Source organism: Phascolarctos cinereus, unplaced genomic scaffold (assembly GCF_003287225.1).
Source record: "Phascolarctos cinereus isolate Bilbo 61053 unplaced genomic scaffold, phaCin_HiC Scaffold_2;HRSCAF=192, whole genome shotgun sequence".
Classification (NCBI taxonomy): domain Eukaryota; kingdom Metazoa; phylum Chordata; class Mammalia; order Diprotodontia; family Phascolarctidae; genus Phascolarctos; species Phascolarctos cinereus.
The window spans coordinates 181,070,751-181,095,087 of NW_027555625.1; the positions used below are offsets into that span (position 1 = coordinate 181,070,751).

General features: G+C 35.6%; 1 protein-coding gene across 1 annotated transcript in view; it reads left to right on the forward strand.

Moving 5' to 3' along the window:
• CSMD1 (CUB and Sushi multiple domains 1) overlaps positions 1 to 24,337 on the forward strand; it is a 1,378,384-nt gene that overhangs the window by 789,335 nt on the left and 564,712 nt on the right. The window contains exons 11-15 of the mRNA XM_078149151.1: positions 451 to 633; positions 3,995 to 4,321; positions 5,354 to 5,548; positions 7,962 to 8,100; positions 13,703 to 13,890. Coding sequence (XP_078005277.1) covers positions 451 to 633; positions 3,995 to 4,321; positions 5,354 to 5,548; positions 7,962 to 8,100; positions 13,703 to 13,890 — 1,032 coding nt within the window. The remainder of the gene's footprint in view (positions 1 to 450; positions 634 to 3,994; positions 4,322 to 5,353; positions 5,549 to 7,961; positions 8,101 to 13,702; positions 13,891 to 24,337) is intronic.

Sequence of the window (24,337 nt, forward strand, 5' to 3'; positions counted from 1 at the left end):
CAGTTGAAACATTAAGCACACAGTGGATAAGCTTCTTTGTGTGTGGCTTGTGATCTCTAAAACACATAAGTATAAAAATATTTACATTTTAGTATTAACAAAATGAATATGCATGCAGAAAGTATGCTGAATTTGAATGAATTTATCAATTTTAACTTGCTTTGAAATAACATTCATATAGCCATTTATAATCTTTTATAAAAGAACAGACAAAGCAAATTGTGTAATAACTTTTTCCCTAAAGTTTTAAATTGTGCTTGTCTCTCTGTCTAGCTTAATTGAAGATGTTAGCTTTTTAACAAATTGCATATACTTTTGGTACTTCTTACATAAATGGGTTTTCAAGTGCTAAAGTTAAATCAGTTTCCTACTCTCAAAAGTATGATACTAAGAAATATTCAGGGACTGCAGATATTTCATCTTTTTTTTTTTTGCACATCTTGTTTTCAGAGATTGATAAGGGAGGATGTGGTGATCCTGGAATTCCGTCTTATGGGAAAAGAACTGGCAATAGTTTCCTACATGGAGATACTCTTACTTTTGAATGTCAGGCAGCTTTTGAATTGGTGGGAGAGAGAGTTATCACATGTCAACAGAATAACCAGTGGTCTGGCAACAAACCCAGCTGTGTTTGTAAGTATTGGTCTTTGAACCTGACTTTGCTCATTCTGTTCAACTTCCTTTGCCCAGAAATATGTTTCTCCTCCCCCTAACTTCACCCACCCGCCATCACGAAAGTATCATTACAGGAGTTGAAAACCATTTTAATGACTATGACTTTTCCACATGTTTAGCTTTGTAAAATGGAAAGAGACTGGCTCTGGATTCAGAAGACCTGGGTTCAGATTCTTCTCTCACTTAGCTTTGTGACCTTGGGCAAGTCTTATAACCCCAACATGCTTCTGTTCCCCATCTATGAAGTGAGGTTTCTGGACTACATGGCCTCTGGACATTCTTTCCATCTCTAAATCCATAATCTGAAGAATCACCAGTTGGGGTTCTTTTAAAATTTTTATTATCCTGATTTCTATCCATAATTAAAACAAAATAATAGTTTTGATGTAAATATATATTGGATTAAAAAGCTTATCATGAACCTGTTCCAAACAGAAAATATTCCAGCATGATAGGCAGTATGATACAGACAGAGAGTTAGAGCTTAGAGTCAGAAAAACATGGGCTCAGATCTGACCTGATCCATGCTAGCTTTGCTCTAGTCCATACTAACATGGGTGTATCACTTAACCTATCAATGATCCTTCAAAAGTCTCTAAGACTTTAAGTTATGAAAGAGGCTCCCCACTGGCAGGGCCCTTCACTGATGAAATCATAGTTTTGGACTTTTTAATGTGGTAGCAATAACCATTAAATGATTCTGATCATGTGACTACCAGCCATAATTATTTGGAGGATGTCTTTAAAATACATAGCTCAATGATGTTCAACATTGAGATCTCTGATAACGAATGATTGGTAAGATAAGTTTCAATAGTAAAATTAATGCTCAAGGACAAAATTGATTTCTGATAAGAAAAAATAGATAGCATGACGTACTAGAAAGAGCACTGGCTTTGGAAACAGACAAGTTAGTTGGGTTTGGTTCACTGCTACCTATATTAATAATACGTAGCATTTATTTAGAATTTTAAGATTTGCGAAGCACTTTGCAAATATTTTATTTTGTCCTCACAATAACTTTACAAGGTAAGTACTATTATTATCCCTACTTTACAGCTCAGGAAACTGAGGCAGACCCAGGTTAAGTGACTTGCCCCAAGTCAGAAAACCAGGAAATATCTAGATTTGAACCGAGGTCTTTATGCCTACAGATCTAATCCTCTATCCTTGCATCACCTAGCTGCTTCACTTACGTGACTTTAGGCTAGTTATTTTCACCTTCTATGCTTCAGTTTTCTTCTTTTGGAAGAGTTTGGTGGCACAGTAGATAAAATGCCAGGCCTGGAATCAAGAAGAACTAAATTCAGATCTGGCCTCAGATGCTATCTGTATGACTGGGGGCAAGTCACTTAACTCTGATTGCCTCCGTTTCCTCATCTGTAAAATGAGATGGAAAGGAAATGGCAAACCACTCTAGTATGTTTGCCAAGAAAATCCCAAATGGTGTCAAAAAGAGCCAGACACTGCTGAAACAGCTGAACAGCAAGAAGTACAGAATCTCCAAGTTAGTGTCATGTGTTTTGTGTCACGAACTTCTTGGATAATCAGGTGAAACCTATGGATCCCTTCTCAGAAAAAAAAAAAGGAGTTTTTAAATACATGAAACAAAATACATAGCATTACAAAGGAAATCAATTCTATTGAAATATAGTTATCAAAATATATTTTTAAAAAATAAATTCATGGAACTCTGGTTAAGAATCCCTTCTCTAAGATCTCTCCTAACTCAAAACCCTGTGACAAAAATATGCTAACAACTAAAAAGAATAAATTGAATGTCATATTTAAAGGCAGATAACAGTTTGGGGATTATTTTGTAACAAAATATATTAATTAAAAATATATCAATATGACAAGTACAGACAATGAGGAGAAAAATTAAATGTTATTCATTAAAAATGATATTTTTATCTAAAAACAAAGAAATCCTGAAAAACTGTTTTTTCTCCACAATGTTTTTCTTTTAATTTCTATTCTAGATATTCTAGTATTCAATAAGACAATTTTGTATTTGTATTGGAATTTCTTTCTTCTCTCCTTTTCCCTCCCTCTGTTTCTCTCAGAAAGAAGTGGTCCAAAACTGTGATGTCATATTTTTAGGGAACTCCTATTGTGAAAACTTTTCCTGCTGATGTAGATGGGTTTTAGTCTCTCCGTCTCATAGCCTTGCAGATTTTCAGTGACTTACACATGTGTCAGCGTAGGACTTAATCTTCCTAACTCAAAGAACAGATATCTTTCCACTCTACAATGCTGCCCCTCCTAATCAGTTTTCATCGGTATGCTCTGTTTAAACACCTTAAAGAAAACATTTTTAGCAAAAATTATATGGTTTTCATATAAATATAGGTCATAGTTCTCTATTTTTCTAAAATGATAAATAAAACCTAGGTATTAGGTTGGTAAGTGTCAGGTATGTAGTTAGTACTTAAAAATCCACTTATCTATTTCTCTACCTATCCATCCATAATTGGTGTACTTTTTTAGTGTATGACTATTTATATGGAAATACAGAGATATATGTATTTATACATTAATATGTATAAACATATGTATTGTGTGTGCATGCTGACATATAGTGACTTTGTGATCCTGGGCAAGTCATTTAACCTTTCATTCTCTAGACAACTTTCTAAGACTCTAAGTTTTTGTAAAGATGCCAATCTACAATGAGAGATAGTTTCCTCATCTGAGAGTTCCCTATACTAATGGAAATCTAATTTATAGACACATAAGCAAATCTTCCATCACCCCACTCAGGTTTTATTTAAAGACACTGCATTGTAGGCTGTCCTACAATGTCCTAGAATATAGCATAAATCCCTGCATTTGGACCAGTGGACTAATAATTATCATAGAAGAAAGGTGCAGAAATATAAAGGACCGATTTGATTCAGTATTGAATTTTATCATTTCTCCCTGTATACACAAAATCAGCTTTTATGTGGTCACTTCAGTCTTCTTAAGCTAGGATATATATATGCTTAGAAATTACATTAATATTAGCTGTCAAAAGCTATTTTACGTGTGGTCCAGTCTACTCAGATTTTCCAATCTTAAGGTAAGTCGTAGTTGCTATTATTGTGCAATATAAGAAGACAATGAAAAGGCATTTTATAAATTCATGAAAAGGTAGACATTGCATAGCTAGAAATTACCAATTCAAGTCCTAAAACAATCACATTAAAACCAGGACCCCTTGGTAATTCTACATCATCTTTTTCATTTCTTAGTGATCTGTTTTAGAGTGGGCAGTGGGGGGGAATATGTACAAATTAAAGTTTGAGAATGTTTTTGTGTTTGTTATTTTTTACAGTTTCTTGTTTCTTCAATTTTACTACCCCATCGGGTATTATTCTTTCACCAAACTATCCTGAGGAGTATGGCAACAATATGAATTGTATTTGGCTGATTATATCTGAGCCAGGAAGTAGAATTCATCTCATTTTTAATGACTTTGATGTCGAGCCTCAGTTTGATTTCCTTGCTGTCAAAGATGATGGGATGTCTGATGTATCAGTTCTCGGCACTTTTTCTGGAAATGAAGTACCTTCCCAGTTGGCCAGCAGTGGTCACATTGTACGCTTGGAGTTTCAATCAGATCATTCTACAACAGGGAGAGGTTTCAATATCACTTACACTAGTAAGTACTTCAAAACGGGTAGTTGCTCTATATTCTTCTTATGTCATCAACAGTCACTGAAGTTCGAGGATGACATCTCAGGGGAAAATAACAGTGCAACCATGGCTGCTTTTAATTTTGACATCATTCATTTAATGTCTATTATGTGCAAGATACTGTATTATGTAGCAGAGGTGCAAAGATGAAAAATTATACAGCTCAGAAGGAGCTTATAAAGGGCAATATGGCATTGGCACATACAAGTATTCTACAGGGTGGAATGCAAATAGAGACAAAGAAGTACAAAACACTGAAGGAGAAAAAAATGAGAAGGGAAAATCATTTTCAAGTTGTGAGATTCAGGGGTGGCTTTATAGAGAAAATGTCACCTGAGCTTGCCCTTGAAGGAAGAAGAAATTTCACTGCGCACATATAAGAAGGAATAAACGAACAGAGGAAAAAGAAGACATGAAAAGATCAGGGAATAATAGTTAACCAGTTTGACTGAATGAGCCAAAGGACCTAGCATGGTGCCTGGCAAAAAATAAGTATTGAACTTTGAAAAACAATTCATTCTTTCATTCACTTATTCAAAGTAAAGAAATATATGTAGTAATTCTGACTGTGAAGATTCTATACACATACACACAAATACATGTGAGAGAGTGTGTGTGTGTTGTGTGTGTGTGTGTGTGTGTGTGTGTGTAGAATCTTCAGTCAATTTAACTAAATAGAGTATAGCACAATGGATTGAGGACCTGCCTTGGAGTTAGGAAGAAACAGGTTAGGTCTTGATTCTGACACATGCTGTCTGTGTGACCATGGGAAGTCAATTAATTTCTCAGTGTTCCAGGAAACTTTCAAAGACTTTTTACATTACAGAAAGTTCCAGGTGTGTATGATAAGAGGCATTTTCAGACAAAGAGCTCATCATATTGATGAAATCATACATTTCTACTATAAATAGAAATTCATATTTAACTATCAAAAACTAATTTTATTTGAAGATTTTTTTAAAAGCTTAATTAATTATATTTTTCCCTTTCCACTTAGCATTTGGTCAGAATGAATGCCATGACCCTGGCATTCCTATAAATGGAAGGCGTTTTGGAGATCGATTTCTCTTAGGAAGTTCTGTTTCTTTCCATTGTGATGATGGTTTTGTCAAAACTCAAGGATCAGAGTCCATAACCTGCATCATGCAGGATGGAAATGTGGTTTGGAGCTCTACTGTTCCACGTTGTGAAGGTAGGTATATCTTTTCTACTTTTGGTAGATTCAGGTTCTGGTCAGTCTGAATTCCTCTGAAACAGGAAGCACAGAACTTTAGTAATAATGCTTCTCAATTGTTTTTAGTCAATAATTTGAGTGTTTCTTAACACTACTAGAGGATTTACCTAAAGATTCAATCCCAAAAACAAAATATTTCTCTAGCCACTTTCTTTTTAGCTTTCTACTATCATTTAGTGCCTATGTGCCTATGCTTCTGAAATAGAGTAGAAAAGAGCTTTAAAAGGAAGATTTAAATATGCTCCAAATAAATACATTTTTTTTTCAAACCTTCAGTTAGAAAGGTGTGTGTCCCTAGAACATACATCAAAAAGGCTCTTCCAGGCAACTTCTACTTCCCCACTTTACCCCCTAGGAATATTCTAAGGTATGATGGTTTCAATGTTATGGCCCTGATTGTAATAACCCTTAAGAAGTTCTTTGTTATGTCTATAAAATCCTATATGAAAGCATTTGCTTTGATGAAAAAAATATTACAGAATTAAAATGTATTGTTTAAAAGTTCCAGTCTCATGGAGATGGAGATAGCCTTTACATTATAAAATACTATATTTTATTTCGAACAGCCAGCTATTATAAATTTAGTGTCTTTAAATTCTGGGAAAGAATTAGGTGTTTTGAAAGTACAAATATTACCTTTTTTCAATGAGGCCATATCCAAAGTATTTATTTCCTTTGGTGTTCACAAATGGGCTTTTCCCACTGTTATTTAATTAAAATACAAAAGGTAAGCTCAAAAGTTTCATTTTATAGGCTCAGAATTAAATTTTTAAAAATCAACTTGACATCTGAAAATTGTGCTGTCTCTGAGTATTTAAATAATGGGCTCCTAACCTGGGTCCTGTGAATTAAAAAAAAAAAAGAGTGGATAGATAGATAGATAGATAGGTAGATAGATAGATAGATAGATAGATAGATAGATAGATGGATGGATGGATGGATGGACAATTGTATTTCAATATACCTGGTTTCCTTTGTAATCTTATAAATTTTATTTTATACTTTTAAAAACATTATTCTGAGAAAGGGTCAGCAGATTTCACCAAACTGCTGAAAGTGTTCATGACACAAAAAGGCTAAGACCATCTGCTTTAGATGATTGTAACTGTCTTCAAGAAATATATGTGTGTGTGGGGGGGTCTCTGCAGAGCTGACCTATGCAAAATTATGATTAAACTAAATGTGAATTCAAATACCAAATTAGAAAAACCTCTAAACATTAGTTTATCACTCTGTCACAGTCTTTGCCTATGATACAGTTACTTGCTCCAAGAAATTTCCTTCATCAAAGGAGGAGTTGACCATTTTAAAACTAGAGTAATGCTAACAGTCCTATTTATATAGCTTAAGGTTTGCTAAGTCCTTTACATACATTATCTCCTTTAATCCTCATGAGAATTCTGTGAGGTAAGTGCTATAGCTATTATTATCTGCTTTTTTACACTTCCTCAACTTTAAGGAGCTAGGAAAAGTGAATCTGAGTGGCATATGGCTTTCCCTGACTTGTGCAACCAGCAAGTAGCTGAATTGGAATTTAAGCCCAGATTTTCCCTATTTGCACTCATGCTCTATTACATCGAGCTGTCTTTATAAAATGTCATTTGACTTAAATGAAAGAAAATAGACATAAACTGAAAATGAAAACTGTTGTTTTGGAAGTAACACATTCTGAATTAGAACAAAAGCTATCAGATGTGTGCTTGAAAGTTAATTTTCTTTCTAATAAAATATAAATGTATTGCCTTCCATCCTAAAACAGTCTTCTTTAATTTGAAAAACTACTACATAAGAATCGTTCTTCTGAAGACAGGTTTGAATTAAGTGTCTGTTGCTCTGCTCCTTAGTTTTTTTTTTTTTCTGCTTTGTGGAATTAAGCTTTTGTGAAACTTGTTTAAAAAAAGATTTAGTTTGTTTTCAAACTTTTAATAGCTATCATACAAATTATCTGACAAATTCCAGTGTTCAGGAATTCTTTTCAAGTAATGAAGAAACCCAATTTTTCACATATCTGTACATATGTACTACATTTCCAGTGTAGCATGCATAGAACAGTAAAATAATCCATAAGATAATTTACTGTATAATAACCAATTGAGAACTATTTTAAAATACCTACTGAATACCCAGAATCATTTTAGTTACCATAAGGTACACAAAGAATTATGAAAAGCTTTATTGACCATCAGGAAACATATAGTACAATTAAGGCAAATTTTTATTCTATTTATTAAACTATAGTAAATTAGACATTTAAAGAAAGTGACATCTGATAGTTATTTGTACTTATTAATTATCATCCATTTGTTACTCATTGAACTTGGCTTTTTTTTAATCCTCTTAACTGAATTTTGTCCTTTCTATGGACTTTTAGCACCATGTGGTGGACATTTGACAGCATCCAGTGGGGTTATTTTACCACCAGGATGGCCAGGATATTATAAAGACTCTTTAAATTGTGAATGGGTCATTGAAGCAAAACCAGGACATTCAATCAAGATCACTTTTGATAGGTGAGCATTTTTTTCATTATTGCACCAAAATTAAAAAAAAAAGACAGTGGTAAAATGTTGTGGTTAACATGTAAGCTCTACAATCAAGAACTTTTTGATTCACTCTCTCCAATTTTTTTTCTATTTATTTTAATTACATTGCTTTTTACCTTACCATGACTATGTCTTTTGACACAACACTTGTAGTATATTTTCACTGATCCATCAAAAAACTTACCACCGGAATTCACATGTGTAACACTGAGTGAAACAACTTTTGTTGCTCCTTGTGTTTTATTCCTACTGCACATCCTGTCAGCAACTCTACACAGGAATAGTGGCTGTACAGAGAGCTATTCTCTACATTTTTCAGTGCCTGTCTGCATTGGAGATTGATGGTAAAGAAATATTTCCCCATAATTTACATTTGTACTTAGTCCAACTCTTATTGGGAAGGCATGGAGATCCATTAACACATTCTTGGTATTCTAGGACACATGTTATTCAATTCCACTATGTGTTTGCAAAAAATCAATTAAGTTAGCTCAGGAAAGTCCCTCTCTTTGGGATCATGTTCCACACTGAAAAAACTAAAGACCAAAGATGATAGAGTATCAGTGCTGTATGTGATATTAAAGATCACAGAGTCCAATCCCATTTTTTTTGGTTGGGGGGGAATTGGGGTTAAGTGACTTCCCCAGTCACACAACTAGTGAGTGTTATGTGACTGAGGCTGGATTTGAACTCAGGTCCTCCTGACTCCAAGGCCAGTGCTCCATCCACTGCACCACCTGGATGCCCATCCAATCTCATTTTAAAGTTGGGAAGCCTGACATCCAGATAGGTTAATGATTTGCCTAAGGACATAATAGGTTTCAAGTAACAAACAGGAAATGATTCTATTAGAAAAGACCGCATGTCCGCAGATCATCATGGACATTATATTCTAAGGGAAAATTCCTATTGCCAGAATTTAAAACAGGTAGTACGGCTATGAAATCTGACCTTTGATATTCCTCCATCTATACCAGTTTGAGAGCTTTTTTTTTAAGGAAAAAAAGTAATTTGCTTTTGCATATTTAATGAAAGAAATTTTTAGTTTATAAAGAGGTATGAGGCTATGAATATAGAATGTTGTATATACTGTACAACAAGATTATTGTATTGATTGGTCCTATGTAATGTTTCCTTTGTTAAGAGATGTTTCAGTGGCAGGGTTATAGTGAGACATGACTGTGGTATTAAAAACAAAAGACATCCATAACCTTTTTTTGTTCCTAAAGATATTTGGACTTTGGTTCTCTTATCCAGTGTCTGGATTACTATGTTCTAGCACATGATCATAATGGTTTTGTTAAGAACTTAATCCTTAACAAACGCCGATATTTCAGTATACAAAAATGAACAAGAGAATTTTGTAAGACATTGTGAATCTTTGTTCCACACCATTTTTAAAAGAAGTATATGAATATATATAGTATGCATATCTATGTACATATGCATGTATATATATATATATACTTCTATGCTGAGATTTTATATCTGTCAGTGTGCATATGTGTGTATAATACATATAGAAATATATATTATGTATACATAGAAATATATGCATAATTTAACAATGTTGATTTGTTTTCTGTACTATACATAATAGTTTTTAAATGATGTTTTACTAATTAGTATATTACCGAATTGGCTTCCATGAAATGCTATTGCAGTGTGCAAAGTATAATAGGTCAATAATCAATAAAAATTTATTAAGTGTTTACTATATGTCAGGCATTGTGCTCAGCACTGAAAATACAAATACGAATAAAAAGAAATATATACTCTGCCATCAAGGAACTTACAATCTGATTGAGGAAGAAAACACACAAAGAAGCTTAAAAAGAGAGGTGCAAAAAAAGGTGCCCAGAGACAGGACATGGTGGAGAAGTCCAAAGAAGTCCAATATCAGTGCAGCTGTTGGGAAACAGGAGAATACAATGTTGGCCCCCTTCCTTAGATGGAGCTTTGGGGGAGCATGACTCTACCATGTTCTGGGAACAAAAAATCCAGGGGGGGGGGAGAGGGAAGGAGGGAAGGAGGGAGAAAGAGAGTGAGTTGGAGGGAGGGAAGAAGAAAGGAAGGAAGAGCCAGTCAGGTTCCCAGTGGCTCATCAAATTTAAAGAATTTGGTGAAAATCATGTGCTTATATTCTAATTCAGCAATTAATTTATGCTCAGTATTCTATTGTAATAGAATAGTCTATGAAATTACACAGATATAGTTACTTTTCTTCTATTTGCTTTCTTTTTTCCCTAAGTATAGTGTTTTCCTCATACCTACCTGAATCCTTTTCCAAGATACCCCTACCATGTGTCTGCCTTCAAAAGCAACATGCACTCTGCAGTAATGCACTGATCATAGTCTCATTCACAGAGACTTGCAGAAGGAAACATTACATCATACATAAAGCCATGTTGTGCTGTGGTTACAGGGAAGCCAGATCAATGAACAGAAATGTAATTTCACTCAAATATTTTCAAATTTTGCATCAAGGTCTTTGTAGAACTATACGTGTTAGGGTGCTGAACGATGAAAAGAATTCAGCTTTTCTAGTTCTGAACATTATCCAGGGGGTCTGCCAACTGAGCTGAGAACAGTATTTGAAATGCAGCCTTGGTCATAGATTTCACTAAAAAAGAAAGGGAAAATCTGAAAACATGAGAGTGAGAATAACCAGCAGAGATTTCATTTCATGCTTAGTCATCCCTCAAGAACTAGAACTCAGCAACCTGAGAATCACTGTATCTTTAGAGGAAATACGAAAAGAAAAAGACAAAGTTGGCCCCCTTCTGTCACCAAATGTTCCAGGCTGTGACCTGGTTCTGGTTCAGCCATGTGGTACTAAACGTAAATTTTTTTCTACCTCCATACCACTGTAACAAAGGTGTCTAGCGAAAGGAAAAAAATATTTATTTGTACTAAAAAGAGTCTGTAATTGCTTGGATAGATACCTGGGTACCTTTATTCTAAAGAGCCCAGCAGCACTAATGTCCTGTGAGGCTTTCAGTCAGCTTGACTCATTTTCTGCTTTAGATCTTCCTATATTCCTACTCTGGAGTTAAAACAGGATAGATTTTTTTTTAGAGGGTTACTACCACAAAGCTTTAAAGAACTCCTATGTGAATGTGGGCAAGCCACTTAAGCTCCTTGGGCCTCAGTTTCCTCATTTCTAAAATGAGGGGATTATCCGGACTCAATAGAACTTAAGGCCCCTTTCAGCTCTAGTTCTGTCATCTTATTATCTTGGTTAAAAGACATCAAATGAGTCAGATTCACATGATGGAATAAGCTATTCCCTGAGAACGTTAGGCTTTTTCAGAAGCTGTTCTGGCTTTTCAAGGACTACAAGACCCCATTTAGGAAATTGCCTCATTGCCCTTGAATGGTGTCTTCATTGCCTGGAATGGTGCCCAAGTGGCCAGAACTTTATAAAAAAAAATTATGTGGCACTAGATTTTCTTGATGTGTTGATTACTTCCTGCAAGAAAAGTTAAGCACTTAAAGGAAGCCTTGTTGACTTTTGCAAGTTAATAGAGCATCTTGTAGTCTCTGAAATACTTGTTTATCAAATGGCATCCTAATACTCTGAAAGATTTAATGCAACTTTAGAAGATTCAGAAACCACTTTTTAAAAATATTCATTTGAAAAAAGTTCTCTTATAAGCTCTGACCTCCTGCCTTTCTTAAAGATGCACAGTTTTTAAGTTGCTCATAATAATGGTAAATAGGTGATCATGCAATACCATTGTTAAAATTTATAGCTCAAACTAAACCAGCTTGGCATTTTCAGGAAGTACTCTTGAGGGATTCCCGAATAGGTTCAACTATCTTTATTTTGAGCATCTAGGAAGCGCAGTGGGGAGAGCACTAAGCATGCAGTCAGGGATACTCATTCTTCTGAATTCAAATCTGGCTTCAGACATTTAGTAGCTATGTGACCCTGGGCAAGTCATTTAAATCCTGTTTGCCTCAGTTTCCTCATCTGTAAAATGACCTGAAGAAGGAAATGGCAAGCCATGCCAGTATCTTTGCCAAGAAAATCTCAAAAAGATCACAGTCAGACACAACTGAAATGTCTTAGCAAAAAGAAAAAAAAAACACATATTTTTATCTTTTATTGCTAAAACAATTGTTTTCCTTTGGTATTTTAGCCTTTTAGATGGCTCAATCTTAGAATAGATGGAAGTAAGACATTTTCCTTTTAGACATTGAATTGTGTTCAATAATTCTGTTTCATCAACACCAATACCCACACCCATACCTGCCCAAGACCATCATTTGACAAATGAGAAAATGGAAGCTAAGAAAAAGCAGGTAAGTAGCTTGTTTGCTTAGGGCTCCATTAACAATTAGTGGCAGAACTGATATCAGAATTCAAATTATGTTATTTTAAATTATTAAGTACAGTGGATAGAGTGCCAAGCCCAAACTCAGGAAGGATCATCTTCTTAAGTTCAAAGCTGGCCTCAGACACCTACTAGTTGTGTGACCCTGGGCAAGTCACTTAACCCTGTTTGCCTCAGTTTTCTCATCTATAAAATGAGCTGGAGAAAGAAATGGCAAACCACTCCAGTATCTTTGCCAAGAAAACCCCAAAATGGATCATGAAGAGTTGTATATGACTGAAATGACTGAACAACAATAACACCCTATTATTTGCTAGGTTATGGGAGCAACCAAGATTAAATACAGCAGAGTTACTGTCATTATAAAAAACCCTCAAATTAATATAGCACTTTGAAGTTTAAAAAGTACTTACCTCACAATGACTTTCTGGAGGAGATAGCAGAAGTATTACAGTTCTAACTTTACAAATGAGGAAATGGTTAATCGGAGACCAAATGAGTCACCAAAGACAGAATACCTCTCTGAGTCATTTGGTCTCTGAGTCACATAGGTGAGTGACTTGGCTCAAGATCATACCACCTGCACTGAGATGGGGACTCCCCAGTAGTAGGATGCAAATTTCATGAGATTGTGCATGCTCTGCTGGGAAGAGCAGTGAGCAGTATAGAGGAAACATCCTGATTTTAGCTCCAGCATTTTTTCCCTCTACATTCCTATTTATCATTCTGTCCATTGTACCACATCCTCAAGTAGTCATGTCCTGTCACACTATACCACATCTGTCTTCTTCCAGGAGAGCATAATTTTTTCATATGTGTATACATGTATATATTTATGTATGTATGTATATACACACATATATACACATGCACATATATGTATATGTGTGATGTGTGTGACACATACACATATATGGATTTCTTACATATCTGCATATCTACATCATGTTATGAATTATGTATTTCCAACTCAATCACATATACACAGATCATAGAATCAAAGGACTTAGAACTAAAAGAAATGTTAGATATCATCCCATCTCCTCATTTTGCACAGGAGTAAATTAAATGCCACAAAGGTAAAGTAACTTGTTCAAGGTCACCTGGCAGAGTCAAACTTAGAACCCAGGGCTCCTGACTCCTGGTCCAGGGAACTTTCCCTATACTAGACTGCCTCACTGTCATAAGCTTCCTCTGCTTCTCACTGATATTTGTTTTCATATTTTCAGATTTCAGACAGAAGTCAATTATGACACCTTAGAAGTTCGAGATGGACCAGCTAATTCATCACCTCTGATAGGAGAATACCACGGGACTCAAGCACCACAGTTCTTGATCAGTACTGGCAACTACATGTACCTACTATTCACTACTGACAACAGTCGCTCAAGTGTTGGATTTCTCATTCACTATGAAAGTGAGTGTGTTTTGTTGTTGTTGTTTTCCTGTTTGAATTTCTCTCTCTAAAATGATAAACAAAAACCAGAGGCTATAACATGGGCTTTGTAGTTTTGTTCTCCTTTGTATTATGAAAATCTGCTAGTATTCTACTTCTGAGCTAATGCCAAAGGATTATCAAGGAATCATAGGATTTTAAATCTGAAATGGAATTCAGCTGCTATATAGTCCAAGCTATTCCTCAAAAAAATTCTCTCTAAACCATTTCCAACCAATTTTTGCTTAAACGACCTTTCTTAAAATAGATAAGCTTTCCTGAATCACAACATTCAACTTATTTATATCTCTCATTGTTCAAAAAGAATTTTTCTTACATTAAATCTAAACCAGCTTTTCTGTACTTTCCACCTGTTGCCCTTACTTTTGTCATCTAAAATGAAGCACAAGTCTTCCAGCTGATGCTCTTCAAATACTTGAAGGCAGCTATTATATCAGTCTTCCCTGAGCTAAATATCCCCATTTCCTTTAGCCAATCCTGGTATGCCATGGATAAAATACTACTAGTAGTACTAGCTAGCCAGAATTGATATAGCATTTAAGGTTTACGAAGGAATGCACAGCTTTCAGATATTTGTCGTACATCACTGAATTTGCTTAGCTAGGTCAGAACACCTGCAAACATCAAGATCAGTTTCACAGAAATAATGGGGAAATTCAGAAGCTGCTAAATGAAAAACAAGAACTCTGTAGGGGTTTATCAGCAGGATAGTTCATCCATCTTTAAGAAAGCAGCATTTAATTCCATCAAAAGTAAAGTACAAGCGATACTTAAAGAGATGCGGGATTCTTGGCTGAGTAAGAAGGCAGATGAAATTCAGTTTTATGCTGATAGTAACAGTCCAGCATGCTTTTAGGATGCCCTGAAGGCTATTTATGGGCCAAAGACCTATGGTACATCTCAACTACTTAGTGCTGATGGAGGCACATTGATTAGTTATAAGGACATGATCCTGCAGAGATTGGCTGAACACTTCCATAATGTCCTCAACAGACCATCATCAATCAATGCTGAAGCCATTAATCATTTACTTCAGGTTCAAGTCAATCCCACCCTAACTGAACTTCCAACTGAGGAAGAGGTTTTGAATTCCATTAAGCTTCTTTTGGGTGACAAAGCAGCTGGTGCTGATTCTATTCCAGCTGAGATTTACAAGGTAGGGGGTCCATCGCTCATACAACAGCTGACAGAAATTTTCTGGGTTATATGGCAAAGGAGGTTATCCCCTAGAAGTTCAGACATACCTCCATTGTCCATCTCTATAAAGGTAAAGGATGTGCCCTATGACAATCACAGGGGTTTCTCTGTTAGTCAATGCTGGCAAGATTCTTTCCAGAGTTCTCCTTAATAGGCTGATCCTTCACATGGAAGATGGTCTTCTACCAGAGAGCCAGTGTGACTTCAGAAAGGGTAGAGGAAAGGTCGATATGATATTCACTGCCCAATACCTCCAGAAGAAATGCCAAGAGCAGAACAAAAGTCTGTATGCATTGTTTGTAGATCTGACCAATGCCATCATTTGTGAGGGCTCATGGAAAATTATGTCAAAATGTGGTTGCCCAGGGAAGGTCATCAGTATCATATGTCAATTTCATGACAGCAAGCTTACCTAGGTTATGTATAATGGACAATGCTCTTGCCCTTTCCCAGTCACCAATGGAATGGAACAAAGCTGTGTGCTTGCTCCCATGTTTTTTAGTATGATGCTTTCAGCCGTGTTGTCAGATGCCTTCAATGAGAATGAACACGCCATCAGAGTCAGCTACAGCACTGATGGTAAATTCTTCAGCTTGAAAAGACTACAGCCAAATCACTTCCATTTGAATTATCTTAGGAAGATTCTGAAGATCACCTGGCAGGATAAGATACCAAACACTGATGTCCTTTCTCTATTTTAGCTATTTAAAGAGCTAAAGGAGAGCTTTAAAACATCCCAAAATGTAAACAGACTGTGTCCTTTATTCATGGACCAGACTAATAAAATCTGAGGGTATAAAGTATGACTTTTAATTAATGAATTTTTTGTCCATGACAATGAAATGGATAATACAGTACAGTGATCCCATGAAATCTATTTGTGAGTTAATTAGGCAATTTGAAATTCTACTAGAATAGTTATCTAAAGAGATTTAGAAAAGGCTTAATTAATGTTAATCTGTTAATCAGCAAGCATTTATTAAGCACTTATTATGTGTCTTGTATTGTGCTAAGCACTGGAGATAGAAAGACAAAGAATGGAATAATCTTTACTCTCAAAGAGCTTATAATTTAACTAGGAAGACAAGGGTGTGTGTGTGTGTGTGTGTGTGTGTGTAAATACACATACAAAGCAATGACATGTATTCACATGTACAACAGGAATATATATATATGTATATTCATATTCATACATGTGTAGATATGTATGGCTATGTGTGGATAAATATATATTACATATATCTATAATACATATCTGTGGATATGTATGGATAAATGAGCTAGCAAATTTATGTTATATATTTTAAGGCACTATGAGAATCATTTGGTTGTTTGTCATTTGGGAAGAGGCAGAGTATGACAAGTGTTCCCTTTTCCCAGAAACAAGCCAAATTTAATTGCAGTATGCAATATATTTTACATTTTTTAAGAATTTGTACATGTTATACTTCTTTATCACCGTTCTACTAAATGTGTTTAGGCAGTTATAGTTAGGAGCTCCCCAAAGGATTCATCTTCCAAACACCTTAGAAAGGCATTCAAGGCCCTCCAAAATCTAGTTCCTATTTCAGCCTTTCAACCTATCTGATACTAGACCCAACTTGTATTCTGTACTCCCTACCTAGTGGGGCAGCTAGATAGTACAGTGGATAAAGCACTGGCCCTGAAGTCAGGAGGACCTGAGTTCAAATCTGACCTCAGACACATAACACTTCCTAGTTGTGTGACCCTGGGCAAGTTACTTAACCCCATTGCCTAGCCAAAAAAAAAAAAAAAATCCCTATGAGGCTAATCTATACCACTCACTAGATTTGCAGTCAGAGATGCTGTGTCTAAGTCCTGGCTGCAATATTTATTACCAGCGTTACCCAGAAAAAGTCATTTAATCTCTTTTGAGCTTAGTGTGTGTTTGTTTGTTTGTTTGTTTCCATTTGTAAAAAACTAGTCTTCTGATGAGGCAGCTAGGTGGCCCAATGTCTAAAGTGCTGGGCCTGAAGTTAGGAAGACTCATCCTACTGGATTTAAACCAGATACTTATTAGCTATGTGACCTTGGAATTGCAAACCAGTCTAGTGTCTTTGCCAATAAAATCCCCAAACATCAAGAGTCAGACATGACTGAATGACTAAAGGATACAGGTAGTTCTCTGATGTTGAATTTATCCTGAATTTTTCTCACCGTTCAGGCAGCAAGTACTTAATAAGCACTTACTAAACACATTGTACATGTTTTACCTCCTTGTCTAATTTATATTCTTTTCGCCCCTTATTGCATGTAATATCCTCCTAATAAGCTGACACAAATGAATGAATGAAAGAAGAACAGAAGGAAGGGAAAGGTAATGGGAAAGGGACATAGAAAGAATAGGCTGAAGAAATTTGTCAGGCTCAAAAGAGATATCAGCAATCTCCCTCTTAAGTGAAAACTTTTATTTTCATAATCACAGATTTTGAGAGTTGAAAAGTACCTTAGTAGCCACCTCATTTAAACAATATTCCACACAATAATATTCCTAATGGGTGGTTTTCTAGTTTCTTCTTGAAGATCTCCAAGGAGGGGGAAGCCACCACCGCTCAAGACAGCCTACTCAACCTTTGACCAATTCAAAGTGTTAGGAAGTTTTCTTCCTGACAAAGTGGAAGGCAAGAATGGGAAAATGGGAAAATCTGGGTGTTTTTTTGGAATTAACTATAGTACACAGAAATGTATGAAAGAGCCAATAACTTAATGTTACTTTTTGTTATATTAGAGTTCCTGACAAGTAGCAAAATGATTTTTATTGAAGTTGTTTTATCTACTTGGGGCTAGAGATCCTAATGAGAAGCCAATGGCTGATCATGTAGGCAAAAGAAAGAGAAAACAATCTATCTACTGTCTAAGCAAACCCTTAAATCAACATGAATTGTCAGTATTACTGGCCCAATAACTGTCTTTTAAATTTTTTTCATCTCTTTTTTGCTAGAGTAACTAAACTGGTAAGTGCTTTGAGTGGTTTTCTGCCCTAGAAACTGTTTTTATAAAAGCAGATAAATAGCTAGAGAAGGGAGAAGTATCTAGGGAAATCTAAATTTACCCCCCAATTAGTATTAAATTGGGCATACTTCACTGCATTCGATTGATGCTGATGCGCCTAAATTTGAAATAGAGTACACATACTTTATCTTGAGTGATGAGCTTAAATTGCTTTTGTTTGGTTGACTGGATCCATTGGGTCAATCATTCAAGCAGTCTCCTGCCCCAGATCCTCCAATTATGGGCATCCTGCCCTGAATAGATATTAAAGATACTTAGAAGCTGCAGATATATAGCATGTTTCCAGCAGTTAAATGATATTACAAGATCTACATGGATAATATTTTAAATGATGTTGAAATTTTCAAAAAAAATAATATTGAAATTATTAAAAACTTCCCCCAAAAAAAAATCCACAACACATATTTCAAAGTATTATGTTGCTTAAACTGAATTTAAATGGAAAGAATAAAGAAATCTTGTTTCTATTTATCTTGTGGTTTGTTATTTTTTATGTAATAAGACATTTGTAAACTTGTAAGCTGTAAACCTTTCCTTGTTATTGTTAAATTTATTTTAATAGATTTAGTTTTGCCTTTTGCCATGAGAGAAAAAAGGGGGGTGGGGAGAGGGTGATAAATCATAAATTGCGAACTCCAAGAGACCTCAGAGGCTTATTTCATTTTATAGGTGAGCAGCTGAGGCCCACGGTGGTGAAATGACTTGCCTTAAGCCTCAGAGATAGTATATGCCAAAGGAAAGATTTGGACCAGAGCTCCCTGACTTCAAAACAAGGGCTCTTTCCATGTTATCAAACCCTTGATTTTATATAGAAGTATGCTTATTGGAAATTTTTTTTTATGACCTTTCACCCTCCCCCCAATACACTGCCCCTAGTGGATATTAAACTGCTAAAGAAAACATTCTTTACTTTCATATGGTACTTTTGTTAGGTTAGCCTACTGTGTACCAGGCACTACGCTAAGTGCTCAGGATACAAAAGGAGATCAAGAAAAAAAAAGAGACTCTGCCCTCAAGGAGCTTACAATCTAATGAGAGAAACATTATGTAAACAAATGTATACAAAGTAAACTATATATAGGATAAAAAGGACATCATTAAGAGAGGGTGGGGACAGCTTTCAGTAAAAGATGGCATTTTAGTTGGAACTTAAAGGAAACCCAGGAAGCTAATAGATCAAGCTGAGGAGGAAGGGATTTGCAGACATTGGGGACAGCCAGAAAAAGATACCTGGAGCCAAAGGATGGAGTGTCTTGTTTATGAAACCTCCAGGAAGCCAGGGTCACTGTATCAAAGAGACCATGATGTGGAATAATATTTAAGAAGACTGGAGGGGCAACTAGGTAGCACAGTGGATACAGCATCGGCCCTGAAGTCAAGAGGACCTGAGTTCAAATCTGTCCTCAGACAAAACATTTGACACTTACTAGCTGTGTGATCCTAGGCAACTCACTTAACTCTAATTGCCTAAAAAAAAAAAAGATTGGAAAGGTAGAAATGGACTATGTTATGCAGGGCTTTGAATGCCAAACAGAATATTTTCTATTTGATTCTGGAGACACCCACTAGAGTTTATGGGGGAGGGGCTAGCATGATATGATCAGACCCACATTTTAGGAAAATTACTTTGGTGGATGAATGGAGTATGAATTACAGTGGGAAGAGACTTGAGCAAGCAGACCCATTAGCAGACTATTGCAATAATGGAGATATGAGATGATGAGGGCCTGCACACTACAGAGCAGTGGAAGTGTTCGAAGAGCATATCCTAGAGATGTTGCAAGTTCTTGGCAATAGATTAGATATGATGTGTTGGGGGGTTGATGAGAGGTAATGAGGAGTCCAGAATGACTCCTAGGTTACAAGCCTGAGAGAGTGTAGTAACTTTGGAAAGAATAGTTGCTGTGATTGGAAGCTAGATTGTAACTGGTTACTACTAGAGCAGGGGTGGGGAACCTGCAGTCTCAAGGCCACATGTGGCTTTCTAAGTCCTCAAGTGCAGCCCTTTGACTGAATCCAAACTTCGTAGAACAAATCCCCTTAATAAAAGGTTTTGTTCTGTAAAGGCAAAGTTCTTAGCTGAGAGAGTAGAAGGAGTGGAAGCCACTGGAAGTTTGAAGAGGGATGTCAAGTTTTGAAAGAGCCACACTGGAAATTTCAGGGATGCCCATCAATTGTGGAATGGATGAACAAATTATAATATATGATTGTGATGGGAATACTATTGTGCTATAAGAAGTGATAAGCTAAATGATCTTAGAAAAACATGCAAAGACTTGCATGAAATGATGAAGAGTGAAATGAGCGGAACCAAGAGAACATTGTATGCAGTTACAGCAATATTGTTTTAAGAATGGCTTTGAGTGAATAAGTCATTTTGACTATTATAAATACCCAAATTAGCTATAAAGGACATATGAAGAAAGATGCATCCAAAGAAAAAAAATGATAAATAGAAGTATGTATAAAATAATTATATATATATATATGTTTATATGTGTGTATGTGTATATATATATATATACATATATATATACACACACGCACACGCACACACACACACACACACACACACACACACACATATTTGTGTGTCTAATGGTAGCCATCTCTGAGGTAGGGAGGGAAGAGAAAAAAAGAGGGGGAAGGAAATTTACATGATAACTTTGTTGTGTGTTTAAAAGAAATAGCAAGTTGTACATAGTGAATTTGTGGTTTCATGTGCAATCGTCTTTTTTATTCTACTATGTTACGGAAATGCTCATTTTATTCCATGAATAAAAAATAAATAAATTTAAATTTACAAAAAAAAAAAAGAGTGACTGTGGAGAGTTAATAAGGAAGGTATTGTAGGATTGTCTGGCAGGGGTGAAGTCCCAGTTGAGGTTGTATAACATAAATTTGCAATCGACCCAGCCAAGAACAGTTGCATGATTTTCTCCAACTTCATTCAGTAGCACATGTGAAGGGAGCAAATGATTGCAGTGATCCAAGGCTGAGGATTGGTTGGGAGTAGTCAGTAATACGATAAGGAGGCTAAGGATTCAAGAGATGAGGGCGCTATAACATTTAATTGGTTCACAAAAGGTTCAAAATAGGGAGAAAAGAAGAGTGAGATAGTGTAAGGGAGATACCTTTGAAGAGAATTGTGGGATCAAGGGTTTGGAATCACAGTTTGGAGGAAGAGTAGGGTTAATGGAAGTCAGAGTGAGAGGTGAAAAGTCAACAGATGAGGATATTTCAGAATTCTTGAACATAAAGGTATTACATTTGGGGGTGATGACAAGATTAAGGGATGACCATTTTCATTTTTGTATGTGGCTAAGATGGGGTGGAGGTGTGTAGCTCATGATAAGTGATTAGGTTGAAGAACTGAGTAGTTGGGGTTTTCGTTGCAGAATCAATCTGGTGCTGAAGTCCCTAAGTATGAGACAAGAGTTGGGGAGGAGAAAAAAATTAATGAGCCAGATACCAAATACATCAAGGAAACAAGAGGGAATGACAGGGGTTCTGTAAACAGTGGCTACCAGGATTTTGATTGTGTGATAGATATGGGTGTTTATGACGGATACAGAGATAGAGCAGTTTTGGAAATAGTCTATATTGTCAGTATACTGGGAACAGTGAGGCAGAGATAGAAGAGGATGCTAACAAGATTCACTTGTATGTTCTTCTAGTAGGAAACAAGTGAATGGAAAGGAGAATGACACCATTAACACTTCTTCTGTTCTATTTACCTACAATTGGTGCCTCCAAATAGTGGGAATGGCACTGATATTAATAATAATACCAGGATTTGCATTTGCGTACTTTTGTTTAGCAAAGTGCTTGTCTTTAAGTGAGGGAGCTAAGTGCTTCTTTCATTCATTCATCCATTTTGTCCCATAAAAAAGAACACTAACGTATTATTTTTTACTAAGTAGCTGTTAAAACACTGTGGGGGCAAATTAATACCATGTAAATTTATTAAGTTGTTTTATTCTTTGTATTTGTGTTCCCAGTGCCTACCTCAGTGCCTGGCACCTAATGGTTATTTAATATACCTTGATTAATTATTAATCTGAAGTATATTCATGGTTTCAGTTTAATTTACTATATTTTTTCCCCCTTCTGTGTGTATATGTTGAGAGAGGAGGGAAAGGTAGCCCCAATCCTCACTTATATCTCCATCATTATCTCATACACATACACACACACACACACACACACACACACACACACACACACACACTCACAAATACTGCTTATTCCCTTATCTTCTTTAAGTCTATTGCCTGGGCCCATAAACAGATGAAAGGAGAACCCTGAAATTGAAAATCACATTTAAGGCTGGTATCATATTTTAAGTATTCCCACTTCCTGAGATGGTTATATCTAGGCTCTCATACCTCAGAGTGTACATGCGTTCTTAACCTATTCTTTGCGTCATGGACCCATTGGAACTCTTGTGAAGCCCATAGATACCTTCTTATTTTTTTTTAAATTTCACAAATGAAGGAATGCTAAACTAGCTGTGAAAATAAAGACACAATTCTTTTCACCATCCAAGCTTATGCTATCACCCAGATTCCTAAGTTCACCCCATGAAATCTACATACCTTTTTTGATTCCATGCATCCTATGTTAAGAAGCCCAGTGTTAGGGTGAAAAAGTAGTGTTTCAGACACACATTTTATTATACTTGGCTGTTTTTCAGTTGATATCAGTGCTCCCAATATCTTATAAAAATGTTAATAGTCTGTGTGAATTATAAATACACTAATTTGACAACCAGTTAGCAATAGCTTTCTTAAATTCTTTTCACCAAGCTGTTTTTTCTTCCCTCTCCCATCTATCCTTCACAAAGCTGTCTGACTACCTTGCTAGGAGACAGAATGGCTAAAGTACTGATTACTCTTGGAGACAAGAAGATCTGAATTAGAATATTGCCTCATAGGCTTCAGAACTATATGACCTGAGACAAATCATTTCATCCCTTTCAGCCTCAGTTTCCTAATCTGTAAAATGTGAATAATAATAGCACCTACCTCATAAAGTTATGAGGCTCTGCTGAAGTAATATGTGTAAAGTCCCTTGCAAAGCTTCAAATAGTATATAAATGCTAGCTACAACTCTTATTATTGTTACATGTTTGTCTACTGCTCAAAAATTTCAGTGGCTCCTACATGGTAATTAAAGTCATGCCAAGTGTGACTCCCATCTACTTTTTTCTAACTTCATTTCATCTCACTTCACTTCATTTTATATTCTAGGAAATGTAGTACCAGCTATTCCCCGTACTTGACACTCTATCTCTTATTGCCACACATTTTGTATATGACATCCCTCGTGTTGGCATATTTTAGATGTTTTGGCCATATTGTAACATGAATATATCCAAACCTTACGAGGAGCATTTTGTATGCCTAATAAAAATTAACAATAGAATGTAAGCACCTTGAGGGAAGGAACTGTTTTGTATTAACTTTATTTCTCCTGAAGTTTGTATAGTATCTTGTACATAAGCAAATAAAAATTGCTTCATGAATAAATTATAAATATTATTTACTTATTTTATAAATATCTTATTTTTTCAAATTCTTTTCTTCTTTCACCTGTCTTCTTTCTGAGATACTTTCTCATAAACGGAAAGAGAAAGGACAAGATAAAGAAAAAAAGCTTTGTAATGAAAATAGAGTAAAAACCTGGATAAAAAAAATTTATAATTTCACATGCACTAACATGAATAATGTAGTCACTAGTTCAAAGTTTAAAAGTGCAAGTGGAAAATTTCCGTACACATATTTTGTGAATGCTGGTTTTAGGAAATCAGAGGTAATATTGTTTAAAAAAACAGTTCCTCTAGCACTTGGCATTGTACCTAGGCTTATACTAGGTGCTTAATTAATGTTGATTGATTAAGTGAAATATGAGGCATCAGCATGTAACTAAATGTTACTGGCATATAAGACATAAGAAAGATAGTATGGGGAAAAATACAAGTTTTGAATATGAAGGGATTGGATTTAATGATCCATTCCTACTCTAAATCTACGATCCTATGATTCTTCATGGAAATCTATAAAATCTAAAAAAATAAAAATAATTCACATGTCTGTAAAGGTAGACTGGTTTGTTTCAGCATGTTCTCAAAACATCACATATTCTCAAAACATCACTGAACTCTTTTTGCTTCACT